The sequence below is a fragment of the Dryobates pubescens genome, chromosome 7, assembly GCF_014839835.1.
Source record: "Dryobates pubescens isolate bDryPub1 chromosome 7, bDryPub1.pri, whole genome shotgun sequence".
In the NCBI taxonomy this organism is placed as follows: domain Eukaryota; kingdom Metazoa; phylum Chordata; class Aves; order Piciformes; family Picidae; genus Dryobates; species Dryobates pubescens.
Genome location: NC_071618.1, coordinates 16,188,266 through 16,209,994, shown reverse-complemented (window position 1 = coordinate 16,209,994; position 21,729 = coordinate 16,188,266). Strand labels below are relative to the sequence as shown.

General features: G+C 39.7%; 1 protein-coding gene across 1 annotated transcript in view; it reads left to right on the top strand.

The window, feature by feature from the left end:
• Positions 1-21,339, top strand: part of RAP2A (RAP2A, member of RAS oncogene family) — a 39,178-nt gene extending 17,839 nt beyond the window's left edge. Inside the window, exon 2 of the mRNA XM_009910337.2 lies at positions 17,294-21,339. Within this exon, the coding sequence (XP_009908639.2) occupies positions 17,294-17,531 (238 nt within the window). The 3' untranslated portion in view covers positions 17,532-21,339. The remainder of the gene's footprint in view (positions 1-17,293) is intronic.
• Positions 21,340-21,729: the final 390 nt, after the last annotated feature.

The following is a 21,729-nucleotide window of genomic DNA, read 5'->3' as shown; positions in this document are numbered from 1 at the left end:
CTCCCTGTAACCAGATTTCATAGCAGCCAAAGTCAGATGCTTGCTTACCCATCAGCAGCTGTTGGCAAGGAATGCTGTTCCTGTTACCACTCTCAGTACCAGCTTTTACTGGCATTACTGCAGAGATAGTCCTGTTGCCACCAGGTCCTGTGCCTCAGATTCTCCCCTAGTCACATAATTAGAAGATTGCTGGACTTGCTCTGCATCTGTATGAAGGTGGTTTTCAGGACCTGTAGTGAGCAAATGCGGTCCTTGGACAGCCTTCCTGATGGACTAGAGCTGCTGTTCATTTCATCTTTTTGATTTACACTGTTGTTTACATTTGTAATTGCCAAGAGTTCAACTGCTAGTCAGCTATAATGGTTTATAGACTGGAGACATAATGTAAATGTTTAACTAAAATCAGGGCCCTTTCTCAAGGGAAGGAAGTGACTGGCACTTGAAGACAATATGAACCCTTAGTCATACTACTGAACTACAGCAGACATTCAGAATACCATTACCTGGCCAAATGTTATATCAGAATAAGCATCATGGTTGTCTGATCTAATGGTGGAAAGGTGGTCTGTCCTGTTTTGTTCCTCTTGCTACTTTCATAATTCCTTGATTGAACAAATCCACAGTTCAGTTTTTACCTAGTAAAGTTTACAATATAACTGTCTGAAAAGGGAAATAAAATGTATGGAAAGTTGGGATCAGGATACTTTAACTTCAAAGATACAGATTGCTCTGGATCATAAGGAAGGAGGGCAATTTGCATACCATTGCAGGGTTTTATTGATACATCCCTAGGCTTGATGTGGACATGGCTGAGGAAAAAAATGTGGTTACAAAGTTTTTTACCTCTGAGAAGAATTGCTAACTTGTAGACTCAACATAGGAAAGACAATAGGATTTTGGAGAAGAAAAAGTTTACTCCTTACTCTTTCCATGGATTCTCAAGAATTTATTCATTGTGCACTTGTGGCCCAGAAGGCAAACCACATCCTCAGCTGCCTCAAAGGAAGTGTGACCAGACAGAAGATGGAGGTGGTTCTCTCCTTCTGCTCTTGTGAGACCCCACCTGCAGTACTGTGTCCAGTTCTGGTGTCCCCAGCATAAGGACATCAAACTGCTGGAGTGTGTCCAGGGGAGGGTTATGAAAATGATCAGAGGCCTGGAGCACCTCCCCTGTGCAGACAGGTTGAGAGAGTTGAGTCTGTTCTGCCTGGAGAAGAGAAGGCTCTAGGGAGACCTAATAGCAGCCTTCCAGTACCTGAAGGTGGCCTACATGAAATACAGGAAAGGATTTAACAAAAAAGCATCCTTTTATAAAAAAGATTAACATATTCAAGGAGAAAACAAATCACCTAAAAGTGTGAAAACACCAATCTTAGCATATGTTGAATTCTCTTCCAGATGGTTTTTATTCAGAAGTAGTGATTGCCATCATAGTAGCTTCCTCTGCCAGAGAGGGGCAATGGAAAGCTTAGTCTTAGATGAAAGATGAGAAGGCACACCTTTAAAGTCCCTTATTGCTCTAAAATTAAGCAATTGCATTACCTTACTAGCTGGGATAATTGGGCTGGTAATTGAAGTCTACATTCTTCTCCCAGAGATGATCAAAACGCCTTCCTTTGAAAGACTTTCTGTCTGTCAGCAAGAAATGTGGTTAGATTAAAAGGACTGGGAACAGTCTGGGCTTCACACCCCCATAACACACCTTTGTATTAATTGAAGTGGCCTTTCTGCATTAGGACAACTTAATGTGGAAAAAATAATTAGTGGACTATTTTCAGGAAATTCTAGTTACCAATTAGTGAGTCAAAGAAGAAGTTGTAATGGGCACTAAGGCATGTGGTACCTTTAAATACTTTCTTTCTTAAAAGAAATCGATCTCAAATATTTCCTTAACATTTGTCCTGTCAGCTTTGAGGGTTAAGTATGCAAACTATCATCTTTTCTGTACATAGAATGTGACAGACATTTAAATATTGGGGTACTAGTTTTTCTCAGAATAAAACAAAGTGTGCTATAGTTTAGTATCTTTCACAAACTGTTACCTGCCTAAATGCTGCCACTTTACTTACCCAGAGAGACAGATAAAATGTCTGTATATATACACAAATATGTGCAGAGAGGTTTTTCAGTCTTCCAGCCTGTGAGGTCGGGAGCCAGGACAAAAATCAGTATGTGGATTTCACCTGCAGTATCTGTTTAAAATAGCTTAAAACAGGCGTTGTCCACATATAAAAATGTGGTCACTAAGTTACTTTCTGAACAAGTTTGGCTAAACAAATGTAAAGCCACATCGTTATTTTCTACCTAATTTAAGAATATTAAAATTAGTGTCTATGTGGGAATTTGCAATGTATTAAATTATTTAGGTTGGCCTGGTTTGGTTTTTATTCTCCCTCTTGTTTTGTGAAGGTTTTTTTCTTCTTTCCTTTTTTTTTTTTTTTTTTCCTTTCTCCTTCCCACTTTTAACATGCATGCACATATTGCTTTGTCTGCCAGCTAGCAAAGCTCATCCTTTACATCAGTTCAGCTGAGTAGCCATCATTTTGGGTGACAGAGGCCGTCAGCTAGTATACAGCCACCAACAAAATGCCAGTATGGAGGTGCTGCCATATCCTAGGGAATAGCAACAGCCAGGAGGCTTAGACTCTGACCCCACTCTACCCTTTCCATTGCTGACATAGCTTTAGCACCAACCAAAGCAGCCAGGTACCCAAAGCCCCAGACATGTGGTGGTGTGATGACGGAATCCTGGAAGCTGACCTTGCTGTTGCAAGGCGTGGCCTAATATCTTATGTTAATGTATACAAGATGAAATTGTCTTCAAAGTGATTGAGTGCCAAAAAGTGTGTTCATAGACAACAACATGGCTGTCAGGTTGGTAAAACCATTCTGGGAAAAGGTAGCTTTTTTTTTAAACCTAGACCCAAAGAAATTAACATTTACATGGTAGTTAAAACATAAGTGGCTCAACATCTGAGATGATGAGTATATCTGAGCTCCTCGTTTTAGCTGTCTTCATTTTAAGTTACTCAAATGTTAGATTTGACATACACATGCACACACATAAGGAAGAATAAAATGCTTAATTTTACTGTTGCATGTACTAGATAGCCTACATTTGATGTAATTTCATGAACAAATTCTTACTAGGATAGTCCTGAATACTAGAAGCGTGAACTTTAGTTCCAGGTCTTTCACATTGATTTAGAATGAAGTGGTCAGTTTTTCCTCAATTGATAACTTGTTTTACTGTAGGCAGAATGAAAAAAGCTCATAAGAAAATTATTTCTGAAAATTGTGCTCAAAATAGAGAGGTTATCAGTAAATCATATTTTATATTGATCTCAGAGACTGGTTGCATACTGGGAGCAGTATTTTATACTTTCAGGTAAGCCAAAACCAAAAAAAGGCTCAAACCAGCAAACGAACAAGCCACCTCCTGCACAATGCCTTTGGAAGCTCTTATCTTAATATATTCATCTTTAGATATGGAAACCGTTTCATTTAATTAGCTGATGTGCTGGTTTTTTGAATCCGATTTACAAAGTTGAGTTGTTAAAGATGGAGGTCACTTCTGAAAACGAGAGGAAAACCTGTTCATTCAAACATTCCAATTATTTGAACCAAGCTTATGATAATTAGGTAAATTATTCTGTAAGACAAGAAATAACGACTTTGTGAAGTCGTGACAGAAAGCTTTTCTTTCCCAGGTCAGATGTTCTGGTAGAAACTCCACAAGAGTGAAGAGACTTTCAGAGCATCCGCTAATGAAATTAGTCAAGGCCTTTAGATTCTGTTCTTTCTCTGTTGATGACAAATTTTATTAAAAGGAGGCTTGACTGTAGTCAAAAGGATATAAAGTCATAATACTACTTCTGAAGTAAAAAAGAAACTTATGGAAGTTGTACTATTTTTCTCATAAATGTGTTCATTTATACGAGTCTGGCCACTTGCTTAGAGTTTCTGTAAAATAATTTGTCTTCTGAAACCTAATCATGCCATTGTGAGGAAAAGCTGTCTCAACAGACCATTTTCTTTTCAGAGTTTTCTTTCATGCATTGTAGGATATTTTTATTAGCTTGAAGGACATTAGGGCTGTAGTTTCTTTGGTTACTAGGGCAACAAAGAAGCATCTGTTATGTGCTAGAAACACAAATTCTCTTCAGACTGTGCAATATCATACAAACTCTGGTATCTACCTGACTTAGCTTCTACACAGGGATTGATAAAAATGCAGAAACTTGTGCCAGGTTGTTTGCCTCTTAATCCATTCTTTTTATTTTACTTTTTCTTGAGTTTTAGTGACCTGAAGAAAGGTTCACTGGAAAAGGTCAAATACTTTAAATAAAAGCCACTGTGGAAATGCAGTTTGCATCCATAAGTAATGCTCAGTTCTACAGACCAGATGGTGGTAATCAAATTGTCAGAGGTGAATCTTGTGACCCAGGCTTGCATATGTTTTCAAAAGCTAGATCTTGGTGTTGCTGAAAATCTGCAGCTGACTTCTTGGAGTAAGAAGGTCCTTACCTCAACATGGAGAAGGAACTGTGGCATTCTGTGTGGTTCTGACTGGACGGCACAACACAGTCATTTCTGAGCTCTAATCCTTTGGAAGCAGATGATGCTACTAAGAAGGTTTTGAATTAATTGTTAGTCCTATTCTTGAAGACTGTAAAAGTGTATTTTCAATTAGCTAGAGAAAATCCTATTAGAATAGTTTAAATAAGTGTTATAGTAGGATTTTTATCAGTGATTATAAATTGGCTGAAGGAATACAAGAGTGTGTTTGCTTTGAAGAGTGACATAATACCTTACAGGAATGTAGCCTTCTGGCCCTTTTGAAATGCATATGCATTTGACTGTTTGTGCTAGCCAAACTTTTACTTTTGTGTATCCACTAAAGTTTTGCTTTCTATAATTTAAATAAGGATCAAGAGATTGAAGTTCTTATTAACTTATGTTTGTTCTTTAGTTAATTCTTTTGAATCTGGTTAACTCACTCTGCTTTCATAATTCTACTATATCTCTCTATCTTGAGTCTTGTATGATTATCAGTTCCTCTACATAAACAAATAACTCTAAGTATCTGTATAGTTTTGGCATTTATTTAATAGCTCATTTTCTATGGAAACAAGCCTTATGCAACTCATTTATCTGCTTGTCTCATCTTCCGCTGTTGCCTGCCAGTAAGTTTTGAATTCTATCAAAGTTACTAAGTTAACATTCTACTGGAGGTTCCCAAAGAGGTTGTGGAAGGTCTGTCCTTAGAAGTTTTCAAGACTGAACTAGAGATGACCCAGAGCAAGCTGGTTGAGATCTCCTGGCTGACCTTACTCTGGGTAGGGGATTGAACTAAGAGAACCCCCAAGGTCCCTTGCTGCCCTGTTGGTTCTGTAGTTTGACATCTGAAATTAATTAGAAAACAATAATTATTAAGTTCTGTCTGAATTGTTGGTGGGAAGACACCCTGTCAGTGCTCCAGTTGTAGAAGAAACTGGCATGTACTCACCCCTAATTGTGAACTGGACAATGGTGAGAAGAGTTATAGGCAGAAGGAGAAAAATAGAGCTTTAGATACCAACATTGACTGAATCTGTAAAAAACTAGACCTACCACTGTCCTCATAAATTGCTTCCCAAAGTTTGTGCTTTATAGAAGGGCTGGATGGTGCTGAAGCTTTTCCAAATGAAATACCAGCAATATCTTTGTCTCAGATTTTTCTTTAACCCAGCTACAGGCATAAACTTTGATGTATCCAAATTGGTGTAAATGTGGTTGCTTTCCTTCTTGTCCTCCCACCTTTGTCAATGCTTCCTTATGCAGTAAGCTTACAGTATATTTTAAAACATAGCAGTAATTCATCTAAAGTTTGCATGTCAAGAGAGAAACTTCTGAGACATTTTCTGTGACAAAGCATGTATTGTTAGATAACAGGTAATGAATACAACAATTAATAAAAATATCAAAATCTTAGAATCCATAGATTTGCTGTGTGGTGTGCAAGAGGCTTATATTGCTTTAAACAGTTGTCTGCATTTTTCATTGCCTCTGCAAGGTACCTGGTCACTCCTACACTGCCAGAATAAGAAGGATTTTTGATCTTGTAGAAGTTTTGTGCAGAGAGGCAAGGGGAGGAGAAATCCCTCAATGTCAGCGTATGTTTTAAGTTATTGTAGACCCTTACAGCTTTTGCTCAAGCCAGTGGTACTGAAGTGAGGTAACAACCTCAGCTTTGTCCCCCAGGCTGGTATTCTTGCTTATGGTCTGACACATGCCTAATCCAATAGTTTTATTCTTCCTGCTGGGAAGTTTAGTCTTGGCACAGAATCTGCCCTAACATATCTGTTCTCAATAGTTGTAAAGAAAACCTAAGAATTGTGGTGTTACATAGGTTACTGCTGAGAATAGCTAGTATGCAGAATATTCTCTTGGAAATAAAGCAAAACTGCTAATGTGTCCTTGAAGATGTTGCCTTAGGTTTAGGGAGCAAGAGAGATACGCTTTATGCCTCCCCAGAGGAGTAATGAAAATGCTCCACACAGGATTGGAAAGAATTGGAAATTTAAATGGAAGTACTATTCCCAATTGTATACCACAATAGAAAAACATACACAGTACACAAATTCATATTCAACCTCAGCCCAGCTCCCTTATCTGAGCCTACCACAGAACCTCATTAGGCCAAAAATTTCCAAAGCCTCCCTCCAAACCAGGCCAAAATCCAGGCCTCAAATGCCTGCCATACCTCCCTGCCTTCTCCCCCACCAGGCCAAATGGCACAGCCAAATATTAGCCTTCCCAAGGCCAAGCCAGGCAGCAAGCCTCCCTCAAAAACCAGATATAACTGTCTGCACCCACCTGGGAAAAGAGAGAGGGATAAAAAGGGCTGAACAGCTTGTGCTGTTCCTTTATAAAGGAAAGATGCAGGCGTTACAGGATGGGAATAACATAGATGACACTTTGCAACGTCCATCTCTGGACCTTTCTAGCCCCCGGTCTCTACGGTTAAGACATCCCAGTTTCTTAAACCCACAACAGATGTTCAGATTGTCTCCTTTGCTAAGAATGGAAGATCTCAGAAGCGTTTACCTGTCACAGAGGTTAAAGCTGACAACGGTCATTTTCTTCAGATGGAGAAGAGAGGTACAGAGTTCAAGTGACTTGCTAGAAATTGCACAGGAAGTCTGTACCAGGGTATGGAACTGAGCCCGCATCTTGTACATGGCTGTCAGCTCTCCTCTCACTTGATGCAATCACGCAACACTTAGAGGATGGCCAAGGGATCAGGCCCAGCCAGCATGGGTTTAGGAAGGGCAGGTCCTGCCTGACCAACCTGATCTCCTTCTATGATCAGGTGACCCGCCTGGTGGATGTGGGGAGGCCTGTGGATGTAGTCTACCTGGACCTCAGCAAGGCCTTTGACACCGTTCCCCATAGCAAACTCCTGGCCAAGCTGTCAGCCCATGGCTTGGATGGGAGCACACTGAGATGGGTTAGGAACTGGCTGGAGGGCCGAGCCCAGAGAGTGGTAGTGAATGGTGCCACATCCAGCTGGCAGCCAGTCACCAGTGGTGTGCCCCAGGGATCAGTACTGGGCCCCTTGCTCTTTAACATCTTTATTGATGATCTGGACGAGGGCATTGAGTCCATCATCAGTAAATTTGCTGATGACACCAAGCTGGGCGCAGGAGTTGATCTGCTGGAGGGTAGAGAGGCTCTGCAGAGGGACCTCGACAGGCTGGGCAGATGGGCAGAGTCCAACGGCATGAGATTTAACACATCCAAGTGCCGGGTTCTGCACATTGGCCACAGCAACCCCATGCAGAGCTACAGGCTGGGGTCAGAGTGGCTGGAGAGCAGTCAGGCTGAGAGGGACCTGGGGGTGCTGGTCGACGGTAGACTGAACATGAGCCTGCAGTGTGCCCAGGCAGCTAAGAGGGCCAATGGCATCCTGGCCTGCATCAGGAACAGTGTGGCCAGCAGGAGCAGGGAGGTCATTCTGCCCCTGTACACTGCACTGGTTAGGCCGCACCTCGAGTACTGTGTCCAGTTCTGGGCCCCTCAGTTTAGGAAGGATGTTGACTTGCTGGAACAAGTCCAGAGAAGAGCAACAAAGTTGGTGAGGGGTTTGGAACATAAGCCCTATGAGGAGAGGCTGAGGGAGCTGGGGTTGCTTAGCCTGGAGAAGAGGAGACTGAGGGGTGACCTTATTACTCTCTACAACTACCTGAAGGGAGGTTGTAGACAGACGGATGTTGGTCTCTTCTCCCAGGTAAGCAGTACCAGAACAAGAGGACACAGTCTCAGGCTGCGCCAGGGGAGATACAGGCTGGATGTTAGAAAAAAGTTCTATACAGAAAGAGTGATTGCACATTGGAATGGGCTGCCTGGGGAGGTGGTGGAGTCACCATCACTGGAGGTTTTTAGGAGAAGACTTGACGGGGTGCTTGGTGCTGTGGGTTAGTTGCTTGGGCGGAGTTGGATTGGTTGATGGGTTGGACGCGATGATCTTGAAGGTCTCTTCCAACCTGGTTTATTCTATGTATTCTATGTATGTATTCTATGTTTAATGTTTTCTGCAGTGTTTCAGAGGATGAAGTTCAGTAAGTGCTTATGTCTGCAAAAGAGTTGCTTTAAAGAATTGTCTTTTTAAAGGCTTGCAAATCTTAATTTTAGTATCTTCCATGTGTTCCGTGGCTCCACTTGGTAGGTGCTGCAAACCTTGACGTACCCGGTTGTGCTCATGTTATTGGAATGAACTTTAGTATGACATACAGCTGAAAAAATACTGAAGGTCAGAAAGCTATACAGTCATTAAAATGTTTTTCATTTACAGACACAAATTTGAAGTACTTAAATATGAGGCCTAACTTTCAAGATGTTCAACCATTCCTACAGCCAGTAGCAACAGCTTTTAAAATAAATCAGGTGTTCATCTTCAGTGTCTGAAAACTTTGAGCAATAACTTCATAGGTAAGCAGTCATACTCTGCCTCATAATCTGTTCATAGTTTTCTTGACAACTAAGCTTCTTTTAATGCAAACTAAGTATAGAGTCAGGAACTAAGTAAAATTGGTCGACTTTTAAGAATCTCTGTTTTGTAGGACATTCTGATTTTCCTGTTGCACTTAGCAGAAAGAGAATTAGTTATGATGGAAAAAGTTGGATTAAACACTTGCTTTGCATTTTATGTAGCATTGAAACTTGTGGTTATCAATATTAAACTATACCAAGGAATGGAAAATTCTTTGCAGATTCCAGTGTTTTTTGTTGCTAAATGTGACAAGCACCTCAGGATTCCAACAAGGTGATGGTGGTGGTTGATTTTATGAGAATTTTGATTGGCATAAAGAGGTAACCCAAGTATTAAAATATTTTTTGGGGTATGCTTACAGCAAACCTGCTGTTAGGCAGATAGATATGTAACTTAGAGGCTTGATAATAGACTTCAGTGTTAGATACAAATTTTAATGATAGATACTAGGAATTGGTGTCCTGCATAGGAACCCCTCTGAACCTTCTGGGACCCTAAAAGGAGCAGGGGTAACTGCTGTGCTTTCTCCCCCTCCCTTTTTGTCTAATTAGAAGATAAGAGAAAGAGATGTTAGAGAGTTCTGTTAGCTCAAAAAGCGTCATTAGTGCTCTTATCTCAAGGTCAGTAGCAATAAGATCCTTTCCCAGCAGAGCAGAAAGCAGCCAGTGACGGAGAGGAATGAGGTGGGATGTCAGATATTGCTAAGGGTCCATCTCACATCTGACCAATGAAATTCGCTTAGAATAATCTTTTGTTTTCCTTTTTACACCCAACTGTGAATTGTTTATACTTCTTCACTCTTCTGCTCGAAAATCTGCAGCTAACTTTTAAAGGCATAGCCTGAAACTGTCACACCTGCTTGAAGTGAGAGCTAATCTCTTGATTGTGAAGGCTTTAAGGTATCTTAAATGCCAGTAGATGAGAACTCCAGTTAGTCATGTTGTTGGCTTTCTGTTATCATCCCCAGCACTTGAAGTCCTGTTTGGATGTCACTTCCTAGGCCAGAGCCTTACTGTGAGGGGAACTGATAATGTCATTAAACATAGTTTAAAGATTCGTGGAGTTCTGCAAACCTTCAGAGCAAAGATCTTCCAAACATCTTGATGATCAGGGTTTTTTCTTTAGGACTTCCCTTCAGCGAATAGCAAACTCTTATCCCATAGTAGTGCTGGTGGGCCATTGAATTTTCAGATATTCTTGCTATTGTACCATTTAGTTGGGTGACTTAGCTGAAGCAGTGAATTACCAAAGCAAGCTGAACACAGGGAAGGAGTTTATCATTATTCTTGGCACCCCATGAGATCATAAATGTGGAAAATCCTCTATGGATACAATTTTTTCCTGAAGTGATTGGCAATGCCTTGGAGAGTTCTTTGGTGTTTTCCATAGAGAAATTGTGTACATCATTCTGTTGCTTCTGTTACAGCAAAGAAATACAGGTGTATTATATGGCCTTTGTGTATATGTATGGGATAGTACCATACACAGTTCTTGTTCCTTGGATTATCGAAGCTGTAAGATGCCTGGAAATAATGTGTCAAATGCTTGGGTTGAAAACTATTTATAGTAGCATCATGGAAGTTAGTATGTGTGTGTGTTTGTGTATGTATGTATAATGCTCCTTACATTGGGTGTTGGGGGTTTTTGTTGTTGTTGGGCTTTCACTTGAAAGAGAACTATTTAATTTCTTACAGGCACAGTACCAAGGGTAAGCCTGCCAAACAATTTCAGCAAAACTGATACTGGTTGAGACTTTGCCTAAACCTTGAAACTAAACTGCAAATTGTGAGCTTACTATAAGAACCACAGAACTGAGCTGGTTTTCAAGTATTTTATTTAAATTGAGGTGATTATTTCCAGAAGGTTTCATGTGTAAGAACAAAGATAGCTTCTGAAACCTCCTCAAAAGAGATATGTTGTGGTGGTTGTTTATTATTCTAATATTAGTCTTCATGTTGGTTTACAATTACTATTTAATTTGCTGCCCTATGAGTAAGTTCAATTATCCTGACTTTATATACCTCAGTCTATCCATTTGAAGAGTTTTGTTTCCCAAAGGCTGTATAAGGAGTTCATGTCAAAGCTCAGAACAAAATATTAGATCCCCAGTCCTGCAATTAGGCCATACACTGTTCTTTATAGCAAACTAATTCATGACTCATCCACCTAATTGCAATGGGACTTCCAATAAGCTCTTTAACACCTACTTATTTATAAAAAATATTTTAAGAGTCTTTTTTTTAGTTGAGTTGTGGTTTAAGTAGTTAAATCCTTACATGATATAGCTCGCAAAACTGAATATTAAATGCAATTAATTGTTAAGCTGGAATGACTTGTTTGCTTCAGAATGGTGGGGGGGGGGTACAGGGGTTCTGTAGTAATTTTCATTAGAGAACAAGGTGCTCAAACTTTGCAGAAACCTACTTACTTTTAGATATACATATCTATCTCCTGATACATTCTATACATGTATACAAGCATAGGCACATCTTCATTGCTGTGTATTTGCTGGACACCATGGAAGAAGGTATAGCTCTGTAAACAGAGCCCCTGATGTTGATTTAACTCCTAATGTTAAAATTTTTAAGACTACCAAAATAGAAAGATTTTTTTTTTTTAATGTCTAAAATGAAGAATAATTATTTTTACTGACTTTCTGATACTATTTGTATCATTGTCCATAATATATTTATCCCTTAGGTTGTTTCGCTGTGTGAAATGCTATCAAAAGTGGTAGTTTCAGACTCAATGCAGCCCTTGGCAGCCTGATCTAGTTGGAAGTGTCCTTGCTCACTGCAGGGGGGTTGGACAAGATTACCTTCAAGGGTCCCTTCCAACCCAATGCAATCTCTGAATCCATAAATATATTCTTAAGAAAAAGACACCCTGCATGTAGAAGAAGGTGATAACATTGGTTGAGTACCGGAGACACCTTTTGATGATTAGGCATAGTTATCATAGTTACATTCCAGTGGTCCCAGTATCTAACATGTAAAGCCAGAAATCATACATCTTTCCATAAACTTCAATGGAACTTAAGCTAGTTACAGGAAGTAGTCTTTAAGTATATACTTTTTTTTTTCCTTACAGTTTGTTTTTATTACACAGGAAGTTTTGGCACTTTAGTTGAACATATTTGGCTCTGATGGGAAGCTCAGGAAAAAATTCTAGAAAAGATGCAACTCTTCCAGACTGTGAAATGGGAAAGTAGGAACCTGTTTAAATTTTCTAATGTCGTCTTCTGTGCTGGTTCAGCTCACTTTTCCCTTGCACTCCGAGATAAGGGGTACTGAGCCATCTCTGGTACAGTTTAAGGGAACTGGATCTTTTTATTTGCCTTGGTGTACATATTTTTTTACCACTGTTCATTTTAAATGTGTTCTCACTGCATATCATCTTTATTTCTATCTTTATCCCATGTCAGCTCTAACCAGAAATCTGAAAAGTACCTTGTGAAAGAGATTCAGATAGGATGTCTGAGGTAGGAAGAGAGGTAAAATTTTCTGGCCATTATTTACATGCTATTCACACTGAGGTTTTCTAAGTGATTTAAGGTGTTATTCAAAATACACCTATTAATCTGAGCAGAAATGTGGATGGTGTACGCGGTGTGTGAGGGTAAAATTTAGAAGCTATTTATTGCTGCGTGACATGGAAAGGCTGTGTGGTCAGTGGTGCATAGCTGGGCCACATAAAACATTTACAGTCAGTATTTATTGATTCCACATGGCTATGGTGTTCATGCTCAGGAAAACTGAGGGATTACTGTGGCCTGCTGGGCCCAAAGGCTTGTTTAAGATGGATAACAGGGTGAGATTTAGCACTGAATAGTTATCTAGGACTGGGAAATACATGCCAGTTGTCTTTAATGGAGCAATGACTGTATCGCATCAGTACAGCATCCTAGACAGGATGGTATTTAACTCTGCACTAGTGTCTTTCACAGGGCCATAAATGAGGGCAGTTGTGTTATCTTTTCAGGTGTCACCACTGCTTGGTATCTCTCATATTGGAGCTTAGGACAGATTGTTCAAATAGGGTGAAGTCCGTTGTTCTCTAAACATGTTCTGCAAACACGTGTAATTGGTCTTGTGAAAATTTGGTCCTGAAGGGGTCTTGATAAAGCCAAACCTTCCTGTGCTACATTTGAGTGTATTTCTTACAGGCTCTGCTATGATGTTTGCCCTAGAATACGCACTGCACTGATACAGAAGAAGCTGGCAGCAGTTCTCATTTTCATGTGGCCCTCATGCTTTTCATTAGGAATGATCCATGCTGCTCAAAGATTTTCAATGGTACTGAGAAAAATGTATCTTTCTGCTGCAGGAAGAATGAGCAGAACTGTACCACTTCTCCAGCACTAACGGGACAGGCAGGGGGAGATGGGCTGCACTGAAAGGCAAGACCTCAACCCAGCTCCTGTAGTGGGCTGAGCTGTGCTTTCATACATCCTGTGATGGCAGCAACAGTCTGGCTTCCAGGACTCTAGCATGGGTGGTGAGGTTTTGGGCTCTCTTGCTATTCTGAAAGAATTTGTGAGTAGGTAAGATTCTGCTTGAAGCTTTTGGAGGGATTTGTGAATTAATGTATTTGATTTTTATGGTTGCATGGAAGGATTCTGCATTGCTGCTTGGGCATTGCAAGGCCGTTTCCCATCGTCAAGAAGTTATCTTCCTCTTGAGTCAGTGCAATTCAACAGGGCAAAGAGTCTGTGAGGAAGAGGTTATGTTATTCCCTTCAAATTTCATTAGAATTATCTGAGACATTGTCCTTTCCCATTGTGGGCCTGTACTGCCCCACACCATCTCAGCAATGGGTGTGCCAGTATCTGGCCAGTCCAAAGCTCTGCAAATTGAACTGGAGCCTCCAGGAGCAGGCAGAAGTCATCTGTGGCAAGATCAGCAGCTATAGCAAGGACAGTGTTGAGCTAGGGATCTTGCCCATACTCATAAAAAATAAATTTGTCCAGGGTACTAATTAGGGCAGGAAATTCTGACAGTGTTGGGAGGTAATGGCTGAAGGGCCATCTTGAACTTCAGAGTTTGTAGAACTTGATTTAGACAAGAGCTGGAATTTCCGTGGTGTGTAACCAGAACTTGAAAGCTGGGAAGTGCAGTATGGGGACCCTTAGAGACTCTGAATGAAGACAATGAGTGGCTGGAACCATTATGTTTATGTAAAGACTTTGTAGTTCACACGTGGTACTGTCCAACACACAGTCATTCCATCATCATCTTGATACTTGGAAAATACAATACACAGATGTCTGGTCTCTCTCGTCCCATGCTCAGCTTGCATCTGGCAGGACTAATAATGAACCAGGACTAAAAATGGCTCCAGACCATAATGGAGCCAGTCTTCTGCTCAGTTTTTCCCATTATTTGACATATTCCAACCTCCATTATTCTGGGTAGTGGATACTGACTTTTATATGTATTTGTATATTAGTTTATCTCTCTATATATATTATAGGCAGGCATAATGATAAATATTTTTATATATAATTGTGTAAATATAAAAGATATGTTACACAGAATATGTATATATATAAAGTATTTTCTCTGTAGAGCTGAGTACTCAAAGTTTAGGTAATACAAGGATGTATTTTGCAAGAGTGACTTTTATTATTGTCCTGTGAGGAGGCATTTGACATAATGAGAGTTTTGCAGAAACATTTTCTTAAACAATTTAATGTTGTAAAGTGGTTATTGGGTGAATCTAGATTATAAAATTAGTAAGGCCATTGGCTGTAGAATTCCCATCTCATTTTAGGTGGTGAAATAGGTATTGAATATGGTAAATGCAAGAGGCAAAGCAGGAAAAAGCAATATAGGACAGTGCTTCTATCTGTTCCACATGATAGTTCCTCGATGTTTCTGTGCAAATAAATTAAATTAGACTTTTCATATCTGTCCTGTCAGCTCATCAGTTCCTTGTTCTGCGGTACAAAACTTCACTATGTCCTCTGCTCCACTTCCCAGGTGGCTGAGTACTTACCCTAGACCCATCCTCGGATATTTAGTTGCTGAGGTTTTTGAGGGTTCCTAAACCTTTTTAAGCACTCTAACATTCCAGATGAACTAGCTATAAATCTGCAGCAAGTGTGGGTTTTTCTTTCCCTGATGCTTCTCAGTACATTGGAGTGATCGTGCAGAACGAGGAGAAAGACGATCTTGCATTTTAATTCCGGCTTCTCTACTTCTTCACTGCTGTTTTGAATTTGACCAGTTTTCCCACTGGTAAAATTGAGAAGGTACAGAATACCTGAAGGAGCTGACAAGGGAAAGTTTGGGGACCTCAGATATCAAGAAGTACATTGAGGGCATATCTGATTCCCCTGTCATTGAAGGATTCTTAGTGCTGTACAATAAATACAACAGGACCCATGCATCTGAACAATAAATATAAAAAGAAATATTGAATTGATCTCTTATCTGTTGAATGCCATCCATATTATATAATTAAAGACTGCTGTCATGTGTTTAAATGCAGGAGGACAGATTTCAAGATGCTTGTGTGTATTTTGGAACTTAATTGATGGCAGCTTAGCTTTGCAGGAGTTCCAAATGTATCATTGTGCTAAATACTGTGTATCCACAGTAAGAAATGGATTGTGTCTCTTCAGATGGTAAAAGAGGATAGAATAAATAGTGAGGGGAATCCTCTACATTTTTTACCACAGCCCTAAACTGTGGATTAAATTATATTCCCATAGTTAGCAAAGAGATACAACAGAATATAAGATGCAGCTGAAATTCTGTGGCACAGTTTTTGATACTACTATGGTACTATAAGAGTTGCTGAGGTGGTTTGAGAAGTTACTGCCCTTGTATCCTCTCTGACTCTGGAATCCCACCAGCCCTACAGCAGAGGCAACAGGAACACATAGATTCTCTGTTCCAGTTGCAGGATCTTGACCACTGAGTTTATTCATGCCTGGTAGGTTAGTCCAAGCTGCAGGATGTTTTCCTCAACCAGATGAGAAACATGCACCAGTTTTGCTCGGCTGCCCTGCCTGGGAGGCAGGGAGGGCAAGTGGGAGGGATGGAGAACGAGTAATAGGTGGCTTAAGGACAGTGACATCTTCAACTGATGCAAGTGTCAACTAGGACTGTTGTCTGTCCACAGCTCAGTCTTACTCAAGTGATTTGACTCCAAGCAGTACTAATAAGCTACTATGAAGTAGAAAATCAAGTTTAAGTCAAGAGGGAACCCTCTTGTTTCTCTTAGATCTTTATTTAGTTTAAGTGCTAAAAACCGCGATCAGCTTTTGTCTCAGTCCTTGTTGCTTTCTTTCATGAGAAAACTCATGTAAGAGTATTTTGGAGATAAGCCCAGTGTTTTCTCCTCTGCTGCTGCAAATACGTAAATTTTAAACCTGACTGACTGAACATTTACTTAGTTCCATGTCTGAAGGTTTATGCGTGTGAAGATGATAAAAAAAAAAAGGTCATTTTAATTGTTAACAGCATTTGGCAAGGATCCCCTCACAAGGAGGTGCAAAGTAATGCATTCCTTTGCAGCTTATATGATCTATTGTGCTGTCCAAGTTGATTATGAAGCAGAACTGTAATAGCATTGCCAGGAACTATTTTTTTTTTCCCTCAGTTTGTTTAATTGGCATAATGATGTGAATGTTGGAAGGGAGTGTTATATGTTCTGTATTAGCTAATACATGCTTTTATATAACAATATTTTAATGTGTATACAATACTTGAAGTAGGCTATGTTTCCTGAAATTTCCAACGAATTTAGTAAGTCCTTTGCTTTCCTCCTTTTGATTGCTAATCTGAGAGTTCCATATATAGCAACCAAAGATAAGTGTACCCTTGAAAAGGAGAATGATGCATCCTTATCTCAAGCAGGAAATGCAACATCCCTGTTCAGAGGAGAACTTAATGTTGGAGGGAGGATTAGACATGCATCTGGTTCTTACACCCTAGCTGAGACTGTCAGCGTAAAATATTATTATTCCTAACTTTTGTAGTGTGGAAGTGTTGCTGACAGATTGCCTGGTGAGAAAGAAAATTCAGGGGAGGAAGCGTTCCCTAGAACTCTAAGAAAAGGGAAGAGATGTGCAACAAATTGGTAGCATGCAAAACATGCAAACCATTATTTCAACGTAAAATTGTAAATACATCATCCACATATCTTTCCTGTTGGGTCCATGCTGTTTGCAAAGAGAGGGGTACATTTAGGATGTTACTATTTTTAAAATATAACTGTTGCTTTTGCTTTTGTTTTTGTCTTAAATTGTAGGTATGAGAAGGTGCCAGTAATCCTGGTTGGTAATAAGGTGGACCTGGAAAGTGAACGAGAAGTATCATCGAGTGAAGGCAGAGCCTTAGCTGAAGAATGGGGCTGCCCCTTTATGGAGACCTCTGCTAAAAGTAAAACAATGGTGGATGAGCTCTTTGCAGAAATTGTTAGACAAATGAACTATGCAGCACAGCCAGACAAAGATGATCCATGCTGTTCTGCATGTAATATACAATAGCAGTGAAAACGACCTAACCTGGACTTGATTTTGTAAGGTGGTAAAACTGTCTACTTCACTTCCTGGTTTGTGGGTCACTTGAAATACATCTGTAGTGAAGTAGCAACATTAACTCAGAGCTGAGCATTGAAAGTCAATCACTGACTCTGAATATAATTGGATTATATGACCACATCTCACCCAGTTTTTCCCTTTGAGCACCTGCAATTTCATGGCATAGCCAGCTGATCTACAGGGTGTTCCAGTCAAGTGTACCTGTGTTGTGTCAGATACCAACAGCAACCACTTCTGAAGAAGCTTGGAACACTTTGGGAAATGGGAAAGAAAAGCAATGGAGAGAATATCTCTGAAGACCATTCACAGCTAGCATATGTGCAAAAGGAGAGCCCAGTCTTTCAGTGTCTACTTACTGTGCTTCGGGATGTGCGCTATCACTTGTGGCCAAGTTTGTTCAGTCAAATACATTGATTTCACCAGAACTTTTGACAGTGTTAGAGGAAGAGGCTACCAGAGACCTATATAGTTTGGGTTTTTTTCAAAATTGATGCTATTATTTCTACACTTTATCCCACATCTCAAAATGGAAAATATTGAATCAGTGTGTGGAATGAGAGGCAAGATCTGAAAACAAGTAACGGGTGGAGAAACAGTCTGGCATTGTAATGTTTTAAATCTTTCATTTTGCTGCTCAGAAATGGAGGCTCGCTTCAGGTTTTGGTCTGCAAATGCCAAACAAACCCTCTGTTTACAAAGCAGGAAGCATCTTTATCACTTTACTGAACCAGGAGGAAGCAACTGTGATGAAAAAAAAATTGCTGAGCCTTACTAACAAGGAACACTTTAATAGATTAACTAGTACCATCTTGTAAGGAAAATTAAGCCATGTTGCATCCATATGTTCCCTTCTGCAGAAACCTCGTGGGACAGTGTGAACATCCTGCATTTTTAAGTTTATTAAAGACAACAGTTTTTCTTGCCTTTAAGGGCTACGTTCTCTGGTGTGATCCCTAACTAACCTTTGAAAAACCGAGTTTGCTATTTGATAGCTTTAATGTTGGAAACTTAGATTGAATAGCCATGTGAAATCATTTGGTTCAGAGGTGAAATAGTTATGGTTGTAATTCCTTAGGTGAGTGTGGAAATGGCTCTTTACTTGCCTGGCACACTATTCAAAGGTTGCCCCAATTATTGGAGTGATACATGGTGGGAGCAAATGTTTTATTTTGAAAGGATGCTCGAGCTCTGACTTGCTAGTTTCATAGCAGTGAAGTATTTATCATTTGCATGACTAATGGCACAGAAATACCTATTCCGAAGTCTTACAATCAAAGTATAGACAAGTTTTCAATCACAATGTTTAGATTTTAAATGCTGGAGAGATTGTCTTGAGATGGATCTTTTATAGGTAAAATTTGCCATAAAAATACAGTCACTGAGCCTGTGGTCTAAGTAACACCATGCATTCATGAGTTTTTTCAATCTTGTGCAGTAACAGTGTAGTTCCTTGTGTTTTACTGAGTGCAAACGGGGGTGCTGGGGTGTGTGTGTGTGTGTATGTGTGTTCAGCGTGTATGTGTGCGTGTATATGGCCCTTAGAAATGCCGTAACTGGAGTTAGGTTCAAGAGTTTTGCCTCCATCTGCAGAACTGCCTAAAAACTCTATCATCTGCTACAAAGGAAACTTGAATACAAAATGCTTTGCGGATTTTCATACATAAGTATCCTTAACATTTGTAATTACAGTTCGGTGGATGATAAGTAAAGGAAATCATGTACTAATGGAAGAGAACTGGCCATCTCTGCCCTTAATCTTTCAAGATCTTTCCGCAGTTGATGTATCAAAGGGCATTAGATGTCGCAAAACATGAAGCCTTACAGGAACGTCAATGTAGCCCATTTCCCATCTACCTTACTCAGCTTCCGTTACTGTACTTTGTTCTCTTAGGGAGATAGGCACACCATTTATTTCTGGCATCTGAATGCCCATTTTGGGTGCTCCAAATCGCCCTCCTAGAGGCACCTACCTCTTTCCATTGACTATATAGCAGACTTAGGCTTTTAATTCTGGTCCTCTGAGTCACACGACTTATATGCCTAAACTAGATGGTATGAATGTTCTCTTACCCCCTGCCCACCCACTCTGCCAGCCACCATGCTTAAGCAAGATGTGAGATATCATACTAATGATATTTCAATGCTTAAAATATCTGGATTGGGAAATGATTTTCTGAGTAGTACAACCTATCTGTAAAACAGCTTGTCAGTGTGAGATCCACTGCATAAGCACTTAAAAAAAGGCAAAACAAAAAACAAATCCCAAATTGAAACCGATTTGGATGGAAGCACACGTTATGCAATGTTATTTACAGAGATGTTAAAATCTTGCCTCACAGATTGTTCAACCAAGAAAGTGGCACGAAGTACAATATGAACAGCCTAAGATGAAGTTTGTAATGAAAAACAGATGGGCTTTCAATATAAGGAGAAATTGCACAGTAAATTTTTTAGCAGGAATCTTGTTTCTTCGTTACACTTTTCTATTTTCAAAAACATAGGCCATATGTAAGCTACCACACAACGTGGCAGGGGGGAAAGCATAAGTGATATTTTCCATTGTATAGTTCCGGGGAAGTAGTTATGCACTATTTGTATTTCCACTAACATGAAGATAGTGGAGCTTGAATCAATGACAGTTGCACTCGACAGAGATTTTTTCCAATTCTACAGGGGTAGCAGCAAGGGAGGTGCGTGAGCCACGCGGCAGCTGCGTGACCACCCTGCGGGAGCCGTTGGTCTCGGGTCATTGTTTCATTTGTACCCTGATAGGATTACCAATTATAGTCTTTGAAAGTTTCTTATAACATGCCTTAAAATATTATGATTTGTTCCAAAGACCCACTTTTCCTTTGGCTGTTCTTGTAGAGCTTTGTACTTTTCTACAGAGACAGCACTTCTCCAGTTTTGTTGTTTGGTTTTGTTTCTATTATTTTTTTAAAGAAACGTTGCAACTTTTATTCTTTTAAGCTATGATAGTGAGAGCAACTGTTTCCTCCTTCCCTTAAAAATGCACAAAGTCAAAGCAATCAAATCAGAATCTGATAAAGGTATTACACATAATTACATTGGATTTTGGTTTGGTTTGGGATTTTTGGTTTGGTTTGGGTTTTTTTTTCCCCCGTTGTGTCCATCCCCTCGCCCACCCCTTCAGAGCTTCAAAAGGCTTTTGGTGACATTTTCTGTTCTGGTTTTAGCCTCTCCCTAACCCCAATGCTACAGTTGCCATTACTTTTCTGTGGGAAAACTACTGGTCTTTGCTTTCCTGTATAGAACGTTGCCTAAAGATGTCAGCCATTTGGTTGGGGGGGGGTTGTGCATGTTTGGTTTTGTTTTTTTTTTTAATTAATTTTTTGTTTTGCCAGTGTGCTCTCAAAGCACTGGTTAGGCTTTAATTGTGAAACTCCACAACAAAAGTAAATGTTTGACAACTGCAGGAGGCTTTTATCTGCATTGTTGTGCATCTGTTAATTCTTGATCAGGGTTTGAAGAAAGTCTGAAGTGGTTTCTGGAATCAGGCTTAACGCTGTTGATTTGGAGTTTCCTAGGGGTGAATTAATGTATTTCACAGTTAATTGTTGAGCTCTAATACAACTGGCAACTTAAAATGGGGCAACAGTTTGTTTTGTAACGATGTCAGTTGTTTAAACCTTGATGTTTCAAATAAAACAAGAATTGTACATAGAACTCAATGCAAACTCAGCAGTTGTATTTGGAGTTAAATTATTTTAACAAATAAATTTATTTAATGAAATCTTCTTTGTATTTCCTGTATTGTCCATTTTAATGTCATCAAAAAGTTCATCCAAAGCTGAAAAGGACTGCCCAGTAATTTGAAACAACATGGCCAACTATTTGTGGTTCAGCGAAGTATTTCTTGCCAAAATACTCATCTGGTACAATTTAAATAGCAATAAGTAAAAAAGAAAATATACTTTAAATTTTATGGATGGATGCATATTGTAATTTAAATTATAAGCTTGACAAAGAACCGTAGCAATTGGTTTGGTTTTTTTCCTTCACTCTTCTTAGAGGGATATATATTGACAAGAGAGAGTAAGACTCAGTATTTGCTAAGATATGGCTCTTGCCATGGCAAGAGAATAGAGCTTCTTGTGAAAGAGAATAAAATGATGTGTTAACT